This window comes from Heteronotia binoei, chromosome 13 (genome assembly GCF_032191835.1).
Source record: "Heteronotia binoei isolate CCM8104 ecotype False Entrance Well chromosome 13, APGP_CSIRO_Hbin_v1, whole genome shotgun sequence".
Lineage (NCBI taxonomy): Eukaryota > Metazoa > Chordata > Lepidosauria > Squamata > Gekkonidae > Heteronotia > Heteronotia binoei.
In genome coordinates, this window is record NC_083235.1 from 70,035,687 (window position 1) to 70,053,418 (window position 17,732).

The 17,732-nt window shown below is 47.2% G+C and overlaps 1 protein-coding gene and 1 non-coding gene across 5 annotated transcripts in view; both read right to left on the reverse strand.

Annotated features, from left to right (window-relative positions):
- Positions 1 to 11,308, reverse strand: part of RNF157 (ring finger protein 157) — a 167,577-nt gene extending 156,269 nt beyond the window's left edge. For all 4 annotated transcript variants that reach the window (XM_060252947.1, XM_060252946.1, XM_060252949.1 and 1 more), the window contains exon 1: positions 11,201 to 11,308. In XM_060252947.1, coding sequence (XP_060108930.1) covers positions 11,201 to 11,288 — 88 coding nt within the window. In that variant the 5' untranslated portion in view covers positions 11,289 to 11,308. The remainder of the gene's footprint in view (positions 1 to 11,200) is intronic.
- A 1,259-nt stretch (positions 11,309 to 12,567) lies between these two features.
- Positions 12,568 to 12,642, reverse strand: TRNAL-GAG (transfer RNA leucine (anticodon GAG)). The gene has a single exon. It is a non-coding gene; the product is annotated as a tRNA-Leu (tRNA).
- Between the last annotated feature and the right edge of the window lie 5,090 nt (positions 12,643 to 17,732).

The following is a 17,732-nucleotide window of genomic DNA, read 5'->3' on the forward strand; positions in this document are numbered from 1 at the left end:
CCCCCAGGTTGGGAACCACTGCTGTAAGTGACAGTCTCCCATACTTTTAAAAGGAGAAAAGCCACTTCATGTGGAGGAAACTAGGAGCTTTTTTCTCCTGCTGAGAAAAAGTCACATGAAGAGCAGGGAATGGGTTAAATATGTTTCTTCCTCTACTGCCATCTCTCTGACCTTTATCATCACCACCATTGGCTTCCCCTCATTTAAAAGGGATGGTGTCCCTACTCTTATACTTGAACCTGAACTTTTTATTACGGTCATAGACCAATATAAAAATTATAACACATCATGTAAAACCCCTCCTAAAATACATAAAATACAATAAAATACTTAAAACTTTCCCGCACCTATACAGGTCGAGGATAACTAAAATATAATTTAACCAATTTTAAAATCCAGAATCAGTTCAAATTAATATCAAATCCTTTAAATCCGAATATATAAAATCGTTTATAACCTAAAATTCAAACAGATCATGTCGGAGCGGGAGTAGCAGAGTGAGGGAGATGACTTGCCCGACACAGGGCTTCAGGAAAGAAAATCAGGCAGACACGTGCAACTAGTGCCAAAAGGTGTATTAACATATATACACGACAAGTGCTCTCTTGTGCAGTCTATACAATATCACCTCCACGGACAAAGTGCTTCGCCTAACCACCATCTCACAGGGAGAGACCTGTGTGATGCACACACAGATCATATATAGTCCAAGCAGCCAATCCTGGCCGTGCTGACTCAGCAGATTGCATCACTTGGCTTCTGCCGGCTCAAGCCGGTCTGCTGATCAGGTCACTGTGACCTAGCCTGGCAGCTAGATCACCAGCTGTCATACTGTAGCTGTCAGACTGGGTTTATGTAGATTCTTGCTCCAACACACCTCCTAATCTATTTAAACCCAGTATACCCAAACACTTTACACAGTTTTCATGTTCACTTGCAGTTAAACATTTCGTGAATATATCAGCGGCATTCTCATCCGATGTACACTTTATTATTTTTATGAGGTTTTTAGCCGCTGCTTCCTTCACATTTTGGTACCTGATAAGTATATGCTTGCTTTTCCCTCGAGCAGCTTGGTTCTCCGTCAGTTCTTTGGCTGCTGAGTTGTCAGTATATACTGAAACTGGCAAATTTACAGGTATGCTAAAGTCCCTCATCAGTTGTACTGCCCACTCTAGGTTAAGTACACATTCGTTTATGGCACCGTACTCTGCCTCACACGTGCTACATGCCACCAGGGTCTGCTTGGTGGCTTTCCATACTACTAGGGCATCTCCCAGAAATATTCCAATTCCTGTGGTTGATTTTGCCTTGGGCCGGTCCCCCCAGCTTGCGTCAGCATAGGCGCGTAGTTCAGGTTTTTCTCCTACTCTGAGGGATAGCTTACGTTCTATTGTGCCGCTGAGGTAACGTAGTACTCTTTTAGCCGCCACCCAATCTTTGTGGTGGGGTTCAGCATTTTTCTGGCACAATATATGTACCGCATAGCTGATATCTGGCCTGGTCCAGCACGCTAGGTGCAATAAGGACCCGATCAGGGACTGGTATAATGGTACATTCTTGAATATCTCACCTTCAGGTTCCTTGCTATAACCTGTGGTCATGGGTGTTTGCACACTGCTAGCTTCGTTCATACCATACTGAGCTAGCAGCGCTCTCACTTTGTTGCTCTGGGACAGTTCAAAACAACCATCGGCCCTCCTCGCTATTTCCACCCCTAGGTAGTAGCTCACTGGCCCCAGGTGCTTGATAGTGAACAGCTTACTGGCTGTTTCTTGAAACCATGCTAATTGTTGGTTGGAGTCCACTAAGACAATCAGATCGTCCACAAAGATGAGGACTATCATTCTGGACTCTCCCACCACCCTGCTAAACATGCAAGGGTCTGCCAGATGCTGGTTGAATCCTACTTTCATTAATGCTGACTTCAAACACTTGTACCATGCGTGTCCGGCTTGTTTCAAACCATACAAGGCTTTGTTCAGTTTTAACACACCACTCCCACCATCAAAACCGGGGATTTGTTCCATAAACAGCTCCTGGTCTAAGGGGGAGTTCAAATAGGCTGTCTCGAAGTCAAAGTGATGGGCTTGTTGCCCCGTACTTCCAGCCTTACACAATGCTGCCCTGAGGGTTTCAGCTTTTAAAGTGGGGGCAAACACTTGCTGATAATCCAATCCCTTCCTTTGGCTGAACCCTCTGGCCACTAACCTGGCCTTTCGTTGCACGGCTCCATTTGCGTCTTTCTTTAACCGGTAGGTCCACCTACAGGAGATAATGTTCCGGTTGCCCGGCCTTAGCACCTCAGTAAACACTCTGTTTTTCAGCAAGGAATCATATTCCTTCTGCATTGCGGCAAACCATGCTAGCCTTTCTTTACTATCTAGCTTCAGCACCTCCTCGTATGTTTCAGGTTCAGGGGTGCTGACTTGGTTTGCACTTGGGAACCCGTATCTAGCAGGAGGGATGCCTTTTGTGGCTCTAGCCGACACCCGTGGCCCTGTGCCAGGATTCGGCTCACCTTCTCCAGCCCCACTGGGTGCCACCTCCTGGGCTGGGCTTCTGGGCTGCGCTCCAACATTCTTATCAGTACTTGGCAGCATTCCCAGGTCTCTTTCCGTAGAGTGCAATCTTGCCCAGCTGGACTCACTAAATCCAGCGGACCTACTAAAGGTTAGCTTCGCCCGCTTATCACAAAAGCGATATGATTTGGTTTCTGGCTGGTAGCCCAGAAAGGTTAGGCTCACTGCCCGGTCACCTCCTTTCCTTCTATGTTTCAGAGGAATATTCACCCAGGCTTGGGTTCCAAATACCCTCAGAAAGCTCAAATCTGGGCAGTGGTTATATAGCCGCTTATAAGGCAAATCATTTACAGGCTTACACCAAACCCTATTATGTACGTATGCCGAGCAATGCATCGCTTCCGCCCAATAACGAATTGGCAGCTTTGCATCCTCGAGCATGCTGTGCATTAATGTTTGTAACACGGCGCCTGTTCGCTCGGATAGCCCATGTTCTTGGGGCGTTGCTGGGTTCGTCAGACGGTGGGCAATGCCCTTGTTCTCCAGCCAACGTTTCATCTGGTTAGATAAGAATTCCCCCCCTCTGTCGGTTTGTACAGCTAGGAGATTAACCCCTAATTGTCTCTCCACTGCCTTGACCCACTTGGTGAATGTCTTATACACCTCAGACTTATGCACCATGGTGAAAACCCACGCGTACCTCGTGTGGTCGTCGGTGGCCACCAAGCAGTATCTCCTCCCCGACAGACTCTTTGGCAATGGGCCAATAACGTCTAAATGGACTAGTTCCAGGGCTCGTGTGCTTTCCCTTGAGCTTTCTTTAGCAACAGCACACGCCTTGCTTTTGGTCTTCTTGCAGACCTGGCAATCCAAGTAACATTTGCAAGGATTTACTTTCAAACTAGGCACAAGCTCCAGGGTTTTCTTTAACGCCCTAAATCCGCAGTGCCCAAGTCTCCTATGGAGCAAATGTATACAATTATTGTGCACAGGCTCATTCGACACCTGAGCCGCCTGGGCACAATCACTCTGGACCACATACAGTTTACCTTCCCTCTTTCCTGTCACAAGCAACTTTCCCCCACCTCCCAGGATTTTGCAGCAGGTTTTCTCAAATCTCACCTGGTATCCCTGGTCAAACAGTGTGCTAACACTCAACAGGTTAGACTGCAGTGAGGGTACATACAACACATTTTGCAACATACATTTCAGTGCAGGAAATTCCACATTGCCTGAGCAAACAGAATTGGCAGTGGTCCCATCAGCCAATCTCACATACTTATGCTCAGGACTGTCAATGTTTTTCAACAACTCCTTCTCGCAGCAGAGATGGCTCGTTGCCCCGGAGTCTAAAGTCCAAGCAGACCCTGTGCTCTCTACTGCAGACGTGACCAGCCGGGTTGCTTCCTCACACGGGCTGGCGGTCCTCCGCTCTCGCCGCACACGCCCCCGCCTCTTCTCCCTCTCAGGGCAAGCTCGGAGCAGGTGCTGCGACGACCCGCATCCATAGCAGCGACGGACTGCAAACGCAGTCGGCTCCACTTCCTCCACCTTCGGACGCCTGCCAGCAGCAAAAGCTGGCTCATTCTTGGCTGTCTTCCCGGACACACCGATAACAGCACGCTGCCCGGCCGACACCCCCGGACAGCTCACGGCCGCAATTCTCTCTTGGAAGTCAAGCAGGTGGGCACAGACGTATTCCATGGTCAGGGTCGCTACGTCCACCGTCTCCAGAGAAGTTATCAGGGGAGTGTACTCAGGTGGCAACGACGACAGCAAAATGTACACTCTGTCGTCTGGAGCTACAGTCTTGCCTCTTGCCTCCAGCTCAACAAAACAGTCCGTTAGCCGTTTGATGTGATCTTTCACACACCCTCCAGCCGGCATAACGGTGCGGAACATCCTCCTTGTCAAGGCCATGAGGGAACCAGCAGTGGTGCTAACATGCACCGCACTCAACGCGTCCCAGGCAGCCTTGGGAGTGTCCTTCCCTCGCACATAAACCAGCTGGTCATCTCCTATAGATAGCACTATGTTGGCCAGTGCCTTATCCGATAACACAGTCTCGGCAGGAGATAAGTCAGCAGGGGGGTTACTCACGAACAGCCATTGCCCTTCACGCTTGAGGTAGTGTTGCATTCTCAGGCTCCACACCGCGTAGTTGGCTGAGGTGAGCTTCTCGACGGCTACTCCAAGCTGTTGCTGAGCCATCGTGCCGACTCCTCCTCACGGCTGGCTGCCGACGTCCCTCTGGCTCTCAAACAGAGAACGGTGGTGCTTCTGTGTCCTTCACCGGCGTTCCTCGCCTCCGGCTCTTTCCAACCTCACAGTCAGCTCAACTCTCAACTCTCTCCTCCGCGCAGCGGAAGCGTGCTGGGCCCATAACCCTGTCGGAGCGGGAGTAGCAGAGTGAGGGAGATGACTTGCCCGACACAGGGCTTCAGGAAAGAAAATCAGGCAGACACGTGCAACTAGTGCCAAAAGGTGTATTAACATATATACACGACAAGTGCTCTCTTGTGCAGTCTATACAATATCACCTCCACGGACAAAGTGCTTCGCCTAACCACCATCTCACAGGGAGAGACCTGTGTGATGCACACACAGATCATATATAGTCCAAGCAGCCAATCCTGGCCGTGCTGACTCAGCAGATTGCATCACTTGGCTTCTGCCGGCTCAAGCCGGTCTGCTGATCAGGTCACTGTGACCTAGCCTGGCAGCTAGATCACCAGCTGTCATACTGTAGCTGTCAGACTGGGTTTATGTAGATTCTTGCTCCAACAGATCATACAAGACCTACCATTTCTTGTTTCTTAGTATGGAACTTCACCAGGTAATGGCAGAATTTAGCTAGAGATAGATGGACTTGCATCCACCAAAAGTTTCTCCAAACACGCCCTGTCCGCATCTACTATTGGTTTGACTACAAACGGGGAAACAAACCTGTCCCTATATGCTTGGTGGAATGGGCATCGAAAAAACATATGAATCATCGACTCCACCTCTCCCATAGCACAAGAACAGCGTCGATCTTCATATGGAACTTTTCTATATTTCCCTTCTAACACTTTTGAGGGCATGACTGCACATCGAGCCAATAAAGGCTCTTCTGTGAGCTGGTACCTCCAAATAAGAAAAGTACTTGGCCATCCTCATAACATATTTGGTCTCAGTAGATGCCAAGAAAGAAGGGGCCTGTTCTAGATCCCTTTGTCTCTCTATATCACAGATTCTTTGTTTGATAATACTTTTTGCTTTGGCATTACTCTGCGTCAAGAGGTTTTCAAGTGAGAATCCTATACTTTCCAAATTGCTTTCAACCAATTGCAGCCACCTTGGCCTATAGAGGTCTTGAATTATTTGAGGAAAGAGGCCTTTTTTGTTTGTATAGATTCTTAGCCATTGGTATGCTGAAGGCAACATAATTCTGGCCTCAATTCTCATTTGCCCAGTTTCTAGTCGCAAAAGGGCATTTGGCACACCTGGCAAGAGCTGCAAGATGTTACGGAGAAATTTAGATTGCACTTTCTCAAGAGCCTGTAATTTTTTAGCCGAGATGCCCAGGTTAATACCATAGAGCAGTTATATATCTTTAGTCTGGCCCTGGCCCTAAGATTAAATAGTGTTAATATCTAGTAGTCTTTTAAAAGTACTTAATCATATACTATGTGGTGCCTAAAATGATAACAGGACTGAGAGAACAGAAATTTAACATAAAAGATTTTGTGAGGAAGGAAAAAAGCAGGATTTGGGATGGCGGTCAGGAAAATTTTACACCTCCATGTTCAGAATCAAGACAAAAGCTTTTTTTTTTTACCTAGGAAATTTCACATATTCTTTCCTCCTCCAGGCTTTACCATATATTTCTTTTAGGCAATCTCACACCATCACCACTCTCTCTGAAATAAGTGTGGAATGTATTTCATTTTGCTATTTTACTGAAGTGAAAGAGAGGCAAAGGGAGAGGAAGAACTACCAAAGATCACAGGTTGTCAAGCTGAATACATTGGGGATTCTCCTCACAAAATAACCTCCCTCCAGCCGGAGGAGGAGGGAGAAGAAACTCTGAATCTCAGAGCAGTCGCAATCTCCTTTTCCTTCCCCCCCCCCCCACAACAGACACCCTGTGAGGTAGGTGGGGCTGAGAGAGCTCTTACAGCTGCTGTCCTTTCAAGGACAACTCCTACAAGAACTGTGGCTGGCCCAAGGCCATTCCAGCAACTGCAAGTGGAGGAGTGGGAAATCAAAGCCAGTTCTCCCACTTAACTCCCACTTCTCTCTGCACTTAACCACTACACCAAACCGACAGTCACTTCTTTTACTCTCTCTTATTCCATGAACCAGCTGCACACTTCTAGAGCCTGTTGGGCTGGGGGGGGGGGGGGGGGGAAGGGAGGGAGGGGGGAAACTGGAATAGAAAAACAGCAAATATTGAAAGCTCTTCTTCCCTCTGCCTTGCCGCTCCTTAAGAGGTGGGTTTTCATCTTAAAGAGTCATCTTGGTCACTATTTACATATTATGTGTCGCTTACCCCAGCAGCAGCCTCTGGGCTTGTAATGTGCCACAGAGAGAAGTGATGAAGAACTTACACACTACACGATTATTATCTCATTCATGTACCCCGGAGGAGGATCCCTGCACTGAAGGCTTTTGCTTGCAAGCAGCAACTCCTGACAAAAAACTTTTCATTAGAAAATACATAAACCAAAAAAAGGAACATAGTTACAGACATCAATACCCTGCAAGATAAGGCCATCAAGAACACTGCACAAGTCCTCTGAATAAGAAGGCATCATTGAATGTACTACCAAATAATGTTTTTTTTAAGATGGCAACCATCTGCTTAAGATTACAACTCCCCCCCCCCAAAAAAAAACACTTTTTATCAAAAAGGATGGGGAAAAAGTTGCTAAATGCCAACAGCCAGACAGATGTTTCGGTAAACCGATTCCAAATGTTTGGCACACCAAAAAAAAGCCAGGCATGCATTTTCAATATAAAAAGAGTTTACTTTAGCAATGACACTGAAAAAGAATGTAGAAACCAGCAAAGGCCCTTTTTTTCTTTTACCTTACTTTGCTGATTAGCTATCAAAATTATTGCCCATAATTTAAAATAATCAACATCTAACAAATACATGCGTTTGTTGAACACAAACAGTTTCAAAGTGTTAAACTAAAGAAAACTGTAAAAAAAATGACTTAAGATCTCTTTTCATTTTCTAAGAATAAAGACACACCTTCTTTAAGCTTTTAACAGACAAGGAGTATTTACTATCTTGTACAGCTTATAAGAAGTAAGTACTATCATACAAGGGCCAAACTACTTGTAATGGCAGGAGATCTGTAAATGATCCCCCACCATTTTTCAGACCCCATATAGAGATGGACAGTCAACTGATCATCCCCATGACATTGTCATGCTCTGAATCCCCCCCCCCATTATTTGTGGGGCTGCAATTTAAAACAAGTATCAGCAAGAGAATCAAGTCACAGTTGTTATACTAAGCTTTATCCAAGCAGACACAGGAGGGCAGCCTTTGTGTTTCCACCAGGCAAAGAAATTGAAGTGGATAAAGGGTTACATAACTGTATATATTAAAGGAGAACTTGGACTTAAGTGTCCATCTGCAGATGCAAATCTATGAGGCTGCAACATCTCAAGACACTGCCATCAAAAAGAGGCATCTCACAATCCAACTAAACTGACCAAATGCCAATGAAATTAAAACTTTTTCAGGAGGTACAAATTACTACAGATAGGTATACTGAAAAGGTGACGTTACTCAGCACATTCAGGTAAGACCACTAGTCAAAGCGGCCAATGCTGAACTAGACGGATCAGTGGACAGACAGAATAAGGAGGCTTTATATGTTCAATCTTCTCATCCCACTGGTCCATCTAGTTCAACAGCATTGACTACTCTGGCAGTAATTCTTCAGGGTTTCACGCAAAGAAAGAACTTTCCCAACACTTGCCACCCAATATCCTTTTTGATGGAAATCCATTTAAATCAAGGATCCTCTGCAACACAAAACATATGCTCTCCTACTGAGTCATGGGCCCCACTCAAGATTCACACTTGCTTAAGCCTATGTCATAGCTACTACCATTCATTCATAGCAATAACAGAAGAGGCCTGAACAAGAACATTCAAGGGTAGGAATCATCTCAACTGCAATCAGAACCTTCCAGAGACTAGAAACAGAGTTTTGCACCCTTTTGAGCCACTGAGAGCACCAAAATCCTATTGTTTTGAATTACACTATCACCACAGGAATTAGTCTTCAAAGCATGAAATTAGAAATAGCACACATAACTAAAGTTTTCTTTACATATTCTTCTGTGATAAAGAAACACATTGCTCCCTTTCTAACCCCCCCCCCCCAATTGCTTTAGCATTAAAAAGGAAATTGTTAACAAGCTGCTGTTTATTTATCAGGAATAAAATATCACTAGTTTTCTAGCATCCTCACTCAGAAGTAGGTCCTTCCCGGAGTTACTTCCAAGTAATAATACAATTTCAGCTATATGGCCCAATTCCATTCAGATTTCCCCAAAATTAAATTTCACCAAGGTCAATGGAGTAAAATTCTCGACAAACGTGCATACAATTGCAACATAAAAGTTGACCCATTTATCTTACACCAGCTGGAGGAATGTATGGAAGGAGTGGAGGCAACTGATGCTACCAACTGCAGAACTGGAGTTTGTTTTTAGATTGTGATATTGCTTTTAGATTGTATATTGTTTTATTACATGTATTTGATTTTAATCTTGTATTATTGATCGTTGTTACCCGCCCAGAGTCCATTTAGGAATGGGCGGGCTATAAACTGAACATAAATAAAAATGATCAAAATAAATGAAATACAGACATATGCAAATAATCAAAACATAGAAAATATGTGATACATAGTGATACAACTATGAGATTATATGGTGGGGGGGGGGGGGGTTCCCACAGACTCTACTCCCACATTTTTAACTAGAGTAATTAGATGCAAAGGAATACATTGTTCCTGTAGCTATGCAGATAAGAGGACTTTCACCAACTGCAAATGGGTGGACGGGCACTTTAACTTACCAGGTGAGTTCTCGGTGTGCCATGGCTGGTCAGGAGCTTGCTGAGACAAGAGCCTACCCACACTGCAGAGGCCACACCTATAGCCACACCATGGCCCAAGTCTGACCAAGTCAGCCACTGTGATGCTGCCCGAACTGCAGAAGCTAACTGACCCGGCTTTCTCTCGGGTGAGAGAGAAAGCGACCTTCAAAGCTGCCCCCAGCTGCAGATTTTCTAACAGTTGTACAGCCAGCCACCTGCACCTGCCAAAAATTCTTTCTTCCATACTATACTCCTATGCAAACTGGCTGCTTTAATGGCAATCTTAGCAAAGTGAAGTTTCTCCTGGCACTGACAAGAAGGGGTGGCAAAAGCACCACCAGCTTCATTTCTGCACATTAAGCTATTGTTCAAGATGCAGGAGCAGAGCCAAGAGAAAGATGGCATTCCCCCATCCCACCCGCATACAGTGCAAGGCATACTTACTATATTTATTTTTAAAAGTGTATCCTTTATGTACCCTTATTTCTTTTTCCCTTCTAAAAAGAAGAAACGCAGAGCCACACAACGGATTCAAGTGACCCATAAGATCAATGAGGACGGTTTCGTTTTAAGGACATATTGATCTCACTCCACCCAATGCAACATTTGTTGCTTCAGCAAGCCAGCCTTTTCCATGCCCTGTGCCAAAGCTAATCAATACCGAAGGCCACCTAACTAGGCGATGGAAAGTGTCACACAGCCAGACAGATGGGCGATCGTCATTCCCAATTAGCGCATGAGCAAAAACGTGCAAACAGGCATGCAGGTATCGAAAGCATCCTATCGAAGAAGTCGCCCAGCACACCCTCGACAGCACGTCGCTAGCTACTCGTAGCGGATTCGAACATCTGCAGAAAAACAAGAGTTGGGGACACAGCAAGGCTTCCTCTCCAATCAGGGGTGGGAGACCCCTGAGAAAACCCCAGGGCTCTGCGTAAAAAAAGAGAACTACAGCCGTTTCAAAGAGAGAACGAAAAGGTCCTTTTACCCAGAAGCATGATGCCACGGATGCTGCCCTCTCCGCTCAGATGTCACCGCAGTTCTCCGGCAAGACCCAGGACCCCATCAAAGCAAAAGCACATTTTTTTTTTGCCAGCGTCCAAACCTTTGCACGCAACGCTTGCTCGGCGGCTTCTTCTCCTCCCTCCCCCCTCGACTCCGGGGGAAAACTCAGGAGCTGCCCTCGAAGGTCAACAAAGCAAGCAGTTGAGCAAAAATCTGCCTATGTCCGCATGTCATTTCTTTTGATCATTTTTATTTTATGTTCCGTTTATAGCCCGCCCATTCCTAAACGGACTCTGGGCGGGTAACAATAATCAATAATACAAGATTAAAATAAAAAAAAAGCCTCAATGGTCCCGGGTGGGGTGTGTTTTTTTGGGGGGGGGGGGGTGTTGTTAGGAGAAGCCTTCGAGAGGAGCAAGCGAGCGCGCAGCTCCCGCTTCCACCCACCCGCGGCTACGCGGAACGAAAGGGGGACTCTCTCGGTCAGGCTGCAGTTCCCCGCGCCGCCCAGCGGGTCGCGCCGCTGCCCAGCCCCTGCCCGGCTCCCTCTGCTAAGCCTTACCGGATTTAGGGGGGTATCTGTAGATGGCATTGGACGGGGCGTCCGCCTCTTCCAGCCCCGCGTTCTGCCTGCTGCCGAAGGCTCCCATGGCCCCGCCGCGGCAGAGGGCATCCGGGGCGGGGGGGAAGGTCCCAGGCGGCACCTTTGGGCGCCCGCGGAGCCGCTTCCTCCTGCTCGCTCACTGGCAAAGCTGCCGCATTGACTTGCCCGCTGCTGCTGCTGCTGCCGCCGTCCCCCCGCCGGCTCTCCCCATGCCTCGCTGGCCGGAGAAGCCCGAGCGGCTCCAAGTGGGGCGAGCGGAGCGGAGCTGGCTTAGCGGGAGCCTCGCGGGGCGGCACTCGCGGGCGCAGGCAGGGGCCGCAGGGGGAGCGCAGAAAGCCAGGCCAGCCCGCGGCGGCCGCATCCCGGCTCTGCAGCACGAGCGGCGGCTTCGCGAGGAGCCCGGCGCCGCCTTGACGTTGGCGGCCGCCCGCTCTCCTCCTCTAGCCAATGGAAGCAGCCGCGGGAGGAAGGCGGCCCCGCGAGCAGCCGGCGGCGCCTCCCGCTGCTCTCGCGGCCGCGGCAACTCTCGGGCGCATCGTGCTTGGCGGCGAGGCCCGGCGAGGGCAGCCCCTTTCCGGGCAGCTGCCCCAGCTCGCCTTGGGCGAGGAGCTGGGGAAGTCGAAACCTGCTACCGACTCCCCGGCGGTCTCCGAGAAGCCGGACCGGGGAGTTATTGGCAGAACACTGGATTTCCACCCCCCCACCCTTCAGCGTGAATAGTTACAATGTATTGTTAGGGCTCACTGCGGACCCTAGCCTGAAAACATAGGAACATATGAAGCTGCCTTCTACTGAATTAGACCCTCGGTCCATCAAAGTCAGTATTGTCTACTCAGACTGGCAGCGGCTCTCCAGGGTCTCGAGCTGATGTTTTTCGCACCTATTTGCCTGGACCCTTTTTTGGAGATGCCAGGGATTGAACCTGGGACCTTCTGCTTCCCAAGCAGATGCTCTACCACTGAGCCACCATCCCTCCCCTGACCAGCAGTGGCTCTCCAGGGTCTCAAGCTGAGGTTTTTCACACCTATTTGCCTGGACCCTTTTTAGTTGGAGATGTCAGGGATTGAACCTGGGACCTTCTGCTTCCCAAGCAGATGCTCTACCACTGAGCCACCATCCCTCCCCTGCTCTCCAGGGTCTCAAGCTGAAGTTTTGCACACCTATTTGCCTGGACCCTTTTTGGGAGATGCCGGGGATTGAACCTGGGACCTTCTGTTTCCCAAGCAGATGCTCTACCACTGAGCCACCGTCCCTCCCCTGACCAGCAGTGGCTCTCCAGGGTCTCAAGCTGAGGTTTTTCACACCTATTTGCCTGGACCCTTTTTTGGAGATGCCAGGGATTGAACCTGGGACCTTCTGCTTCTCAAGCAGATGCTCTACCACTGAGCCACCATCCCTCCCTGACCAGCAGTGGCTCTCCAGGGTCTCAAGCTGAGGTTTTTCACACTTCTTTGCCTGGACCCTTTTTTGGAGATGCCGGGGATTTAACCTGGGACCTTCTGCTTACCAAGCAGATGCTCTACCACTGAGCCACCGTCCCTCCCCTAATATGAACATATGAAGCTGCCTTCTACTGAATCAGACTCTCGGTCCATCAAAGTCAATATTGTCTACTCAACTGGCAGTGGCTCTCCAGGGTCTCAAGCTGAGGTTTTTCATGCCTATTTGCCTGGACCCTTTTGAGTTGGAGATGCCGGGGATTGAACCTGGGACCTTCTGCTTACCAAGTAGATGCTCTACCACTGAGCCACCATCCCTCCCCTAAAAGCCCGAACCTCTTGTTTTACAATCGGATCCTATGTAGATATTAGCCCATTCTGTTCAATGGGGCGCCCTAAGAATATGTTTAGGGTCATGGCTTAATGCGTGACTGTTTTTCAGCAACCGTGCAATCCTAAACACATTTAAGATGTCCCGGTTGAATTTGCCTTCTTAACAGGAAGATCTTGCGTAGAGTTACTCCAGTCTAAGCCCGTGATAACTGGAGTACCTGTAAAGGACTAGGCCATCGGTGTCTTTAAGACTGCAGTGTAAAGTTCGCTGTTTTGATTCTCGCAAAAGCATCTGCACCTAACAGCAGGGCCACAAGACGGATTCAGGGGGTAAAGTTCCTTTCATTGCTTCCTTGGACTCTTCCCTGTCACCCAGCTACCAGTCATCACAGGTGCCCTAAGGGGAGGGAGAGACAAGTGTAAACCCGGGAGCCATTTTGCACATCCTTGAGGGCAGTGTTACTCCTTCACATATTCCTTACATACTCCTTCACAAATATTAGCTGACATTAAAACCAGCATCTAGTGGTCAGATCACTGTTACTTACAGGTGTAACAGGGATGAAGAAGGCCACATGGATTGAAATTGGTTGGAAGTCTGCCCAATTCTTCTTTCCCAAACAAGTCAGAATTTATTCCACAACTCTTATTCCTCACTCCTTTGGCTAGCTCACGTTGCACCAAAGAAACCCATTTGCTTTTTCTCTGGTCTATGGACAGGGGAGATAACTCTACACAACCAATCTCCCCACTTCAAAGAAGAAGATGCTGTAAGGAAGGGGTGGGGAACCTTTTTTCTGCCAAGGGCCATTTGGATATTTATAACATCATTTGCGGGCCATACAAAATTTTCAACTTTAAAAACAGTGCTCCGCTGAGGAAGAACTATTCAGGCCAGCAAAATTAATGTAAATAATTGTTTTTCTATGTGAAGGGGAGAGCCTAATTTGGCACACATGCACACACACACCTGACCTGCCAACCTAGGCAAATGCCTAGGTCCAAGCCTTTTTTTGGTAGAAAAAGCCCAACAGAAACTCATTAGCATATTAGACCACATCCACTAATAGTAGCATATTGGGCCACACATCTGGGATAATCAAGTGCAAAATGAACTGGTGGTAGCTGGTTCCAACCCCCCCATCCCTGCGACCCCTCCCTCCCTCCCTTCATGTGGAAACTGCAGCTGCTCCCACCAAACCATTAAAGGCACCTACATACCCCAGCAGCAGTCCTTCACAATGCCCACCACTCAGGCGCCACAGAGAAAAAGAAAGAGAGAGGAAGGAAGGAAGGAAGGAAGGAAGGAAGGAAGGAAAGGAGAAAGGGGAAAGAAAGAGAAAGAAAAGGAAATAAAGAACGGGGGGGAGAAAGGGAAATGAAATGGAGGAAAGAAAAGATAACAAAGGAAAATAAAGAAATGGGGGAAATAAAGGGGAGAAGAAAGGGAAATAAACGTGAGGAAGAAATGGAAAGAAAGGGAAATAAAGAAATGGGGGAAGAAAGGATAATAAAGGAAAATAAAGAAAGGAGAAGAAAGGGAAATAAAGAAATGAGGGGGGAAACTTGCCTGAACTGTGACAGTGACTTTTTCAGGCCCTGCAGGGAGGCTGCTGCACAGTGCGGCATGGCCCCACAGTCCTCACCGGCCAGCCGGGCCCCAGGGAGGCCACCACATGGTTCGGCTCAGCCCAGCAATCCCTGAGGGCCAGACCAAGTGATCTCAAGGGCTGTAAACAGCCCTCAGGCCAGACGTTCCCCACCCCTGCTGTAAGGTCACCTCCATGCTTGAGAGGAGATGGATGGAGCACAATGGCGGAATCTTAGATACTCTCAGCATTCCACAATTAAAAATACAACTGCCCATAGATCTCCAATTTTAACATATTTATTTTCTTCACCATGCTTTCCCCTGGAATTTAACCCAAACAAATGGTGACCATATAAACTAAGCTTGTTATTCCTGTTTGGTCCTTGAATCCGTTAAACATCTTTATTATGCCGTATACTAATGTGCTGCTCACCTACTACCTATATGCATGGACTAGTAATTTTCATTTCATTGTATCTGAAGAAGTGTGCTTGCACACAAAACCTTATACTTCGAATAAAATTTTGTTGGTCTTAAAGGTTCCACTGGACTCAGACTTTGTTCCAGTGCAAAGAGCAGGAAGCCCTCCCTTGGTTATGGCCACCCATGCTGGTTAAGATCTATCCTGGTGATCAGCCTAGAACAAGCAGAGAGCTGGGTCTTTAGGTGGGGCAACACCCATAATTGAAGCCTATGCAGTTGATCCTTTAATAAGGCCTCTGTTTACCAGCCCAAGGAGCACTCTCTGTTCTTTGTTGTTGTTCAGTCACACAGTCAAGTCCAACTCTTTGCGACCCATGGACAAAGTCATGCCAGGCCCTCCTGTCTTCCACCATTCTCCGAAGTCTGATCAAATCTGTGTTTGTTACATCAGTAACGCTGTCCAGCCATCTCATCTTTTGCCGTCCCCTTCTTCTTTTGCCTTCTGTCTTTCCCAGCATCAGGACCTTCTCCAGTCAGTGCTCCCTTCTCATTTGGTGGCCAAAGTATTTGAGCTTCAGCTTCAGCATCTGATTTTCCAGGGAACAGTCAGGGTTGATTTCCCTTAGGACTGACTGATTGGATCTTCTTGCAGTCCAAGGGACTCTCAAGATTCTTCCCCAGCACCACAGCTCAAAAGCATCTATTCTTCTGCGCTCAGCCTTCCTTATGGTCCAGCTCTCACAGCCATACATTACTGCTGGAAATACCATCGCTTTTACTATATGGACCTTTGTTGGAAGGCTGATGTCTCTACTTTTTATTATACTGCCCATATTCGCCATAGCTGTCCTCCCAAGGAGCAAACGTCTTTTAATTTCATGGCTACAGTCACCATCTGCAGTGATCTTGGACCCCAGAAATGTGAAGTCTGTCACTACTTCCATGTCTTCCCCTTCTATTTGCCAAGGTGTGATGGGGCCGGATGCCATGATCTTAGTTTTTTTGATGTTGAGTTTCAAGCCTACTTTTGTACTCTCCTCTTTCAACCTCAACAAGAGGTTCTTTAGGTCCTCCTCACTTTCTGTCATTAGAGTGGTGTCATCTGCATATCTGAGGTTGTTGATGTTTTTCCCGGCAATCTTAATTCCAGCTTTGTGCTTCATCCAGGCCAGCATTCCGCATGATGTACTTTGCATATAAATTAAATAAGCAGGGTAACAATATACATCCATGTCAAACTCCTTTTCCTATTCTAAACCAATCAGTTGTTCCATATCCTGTTCTGACAGTTTCTTCTTAACCCTTATACAGGTTTCTCAGGAGACATGTGAGGTGGTCTGGTACTCCCATCTCTTTAAGGACTTGCCACAGTTTGTTGTGATCCACACAATCAAAGGCTTTAGCGTAGTCAATGAAACAGAAATAGACGTTTTTCTGATACTCCCGTGCTTTCTCCATAATCCAGCAAATGTTGGCAATTTGATCTCTAGTTCCTCTACCTCTCTGAAACCCAGCTTGAACTTCTGATAGTTCCCAATCTACATACTGCTGAAGCCTAGCTTGTAGGATCTTTAACATGACCTTGCTGGCATGTGAAATGAGTGCAATGGTGTGATAGTTTGAACATTCTTTGGCATTACCCTTCTTTGGAACTGGAATATAAACTGATCTTTTCCAATCCCGCGGCCACTGTTGTGTTTTCCAGATTTGTTGACATAATGTGTGCATCATCTTCTCAATTGGGATACCGTCATCTCTGCTCGCTTTTTTGTTAGCAATGCTTCCTAAGACCCATTTGACTTCACACTCCGAAATGTCTGGCTCAAGGTCAGTGATTTCACTGTCATGGTTGTCAAGGACATTGAGATCCTTCTTGTATAATTCTTCTGTGTGTTCTTGCCACCTCTTCCTGATCTCTTCTGCTTCTGTTAGGTCCCTACCGTTTTTGTCCTTTATCACGGCCATCTCTGCATGAAACATTCCCTTGATTTTTCCAATTTTCTTGAAGAGATCTCTTGTCCTTCCCATTCTATTATTTTCCTCTATTGCTTTGCATTGTTCCTTCAGGAAGGCCTCCTTATCTTTCCTTGCTGTTCTCTGGAAATCTGCATTCAGCTGGGTGAATCTTTCCTTTTCACATTTGCCTTTTGCTTTCCTTCTTTCCTCAGCTATTTGTAAAGCCTCATCAGACAGCCACTTTGCTTTCTTGCATTTCTTTTTCTTTGGGATGGTGCTGGTTGCTGCCTTCTGTACAATGTCATGAACCTCCGTCCATAGTTCTTCAGGCACTCTGTCTATCAACTCTGGTCCCTTAAATCTATTCTTCACCTCCACTGTGTATTCATAAGGGATGTGATCAAGGTCAAATCTGAATGTCCTAATGGCTTCCCCAGTTTTCTTTAGTTTAAGCCTGAATTTTGCAATGAGTAGCTCATGATCGGAGCCGCAGTCCTCTCCAGGTCTTGTTTTTGTTGACTGTAAGAAGCTTCTCCATCTTTGACTGCAGAGTATATAATCAATCTGATTTCCGTGTTGCCCATCAGGTGATGTCCATGTGTAGAGTCACCTTTTAGGTTTTGGAAGAGGGTGTTCGCTATGACCAGCTTGTTCTCTTGACAAAACTCTATTAGCCTTTACCCGACTTCATTTTGTTCTCCAAGGCCAAACTTGTCAGTTGCTCCGGTTACCTTTTGATTTCCCACTT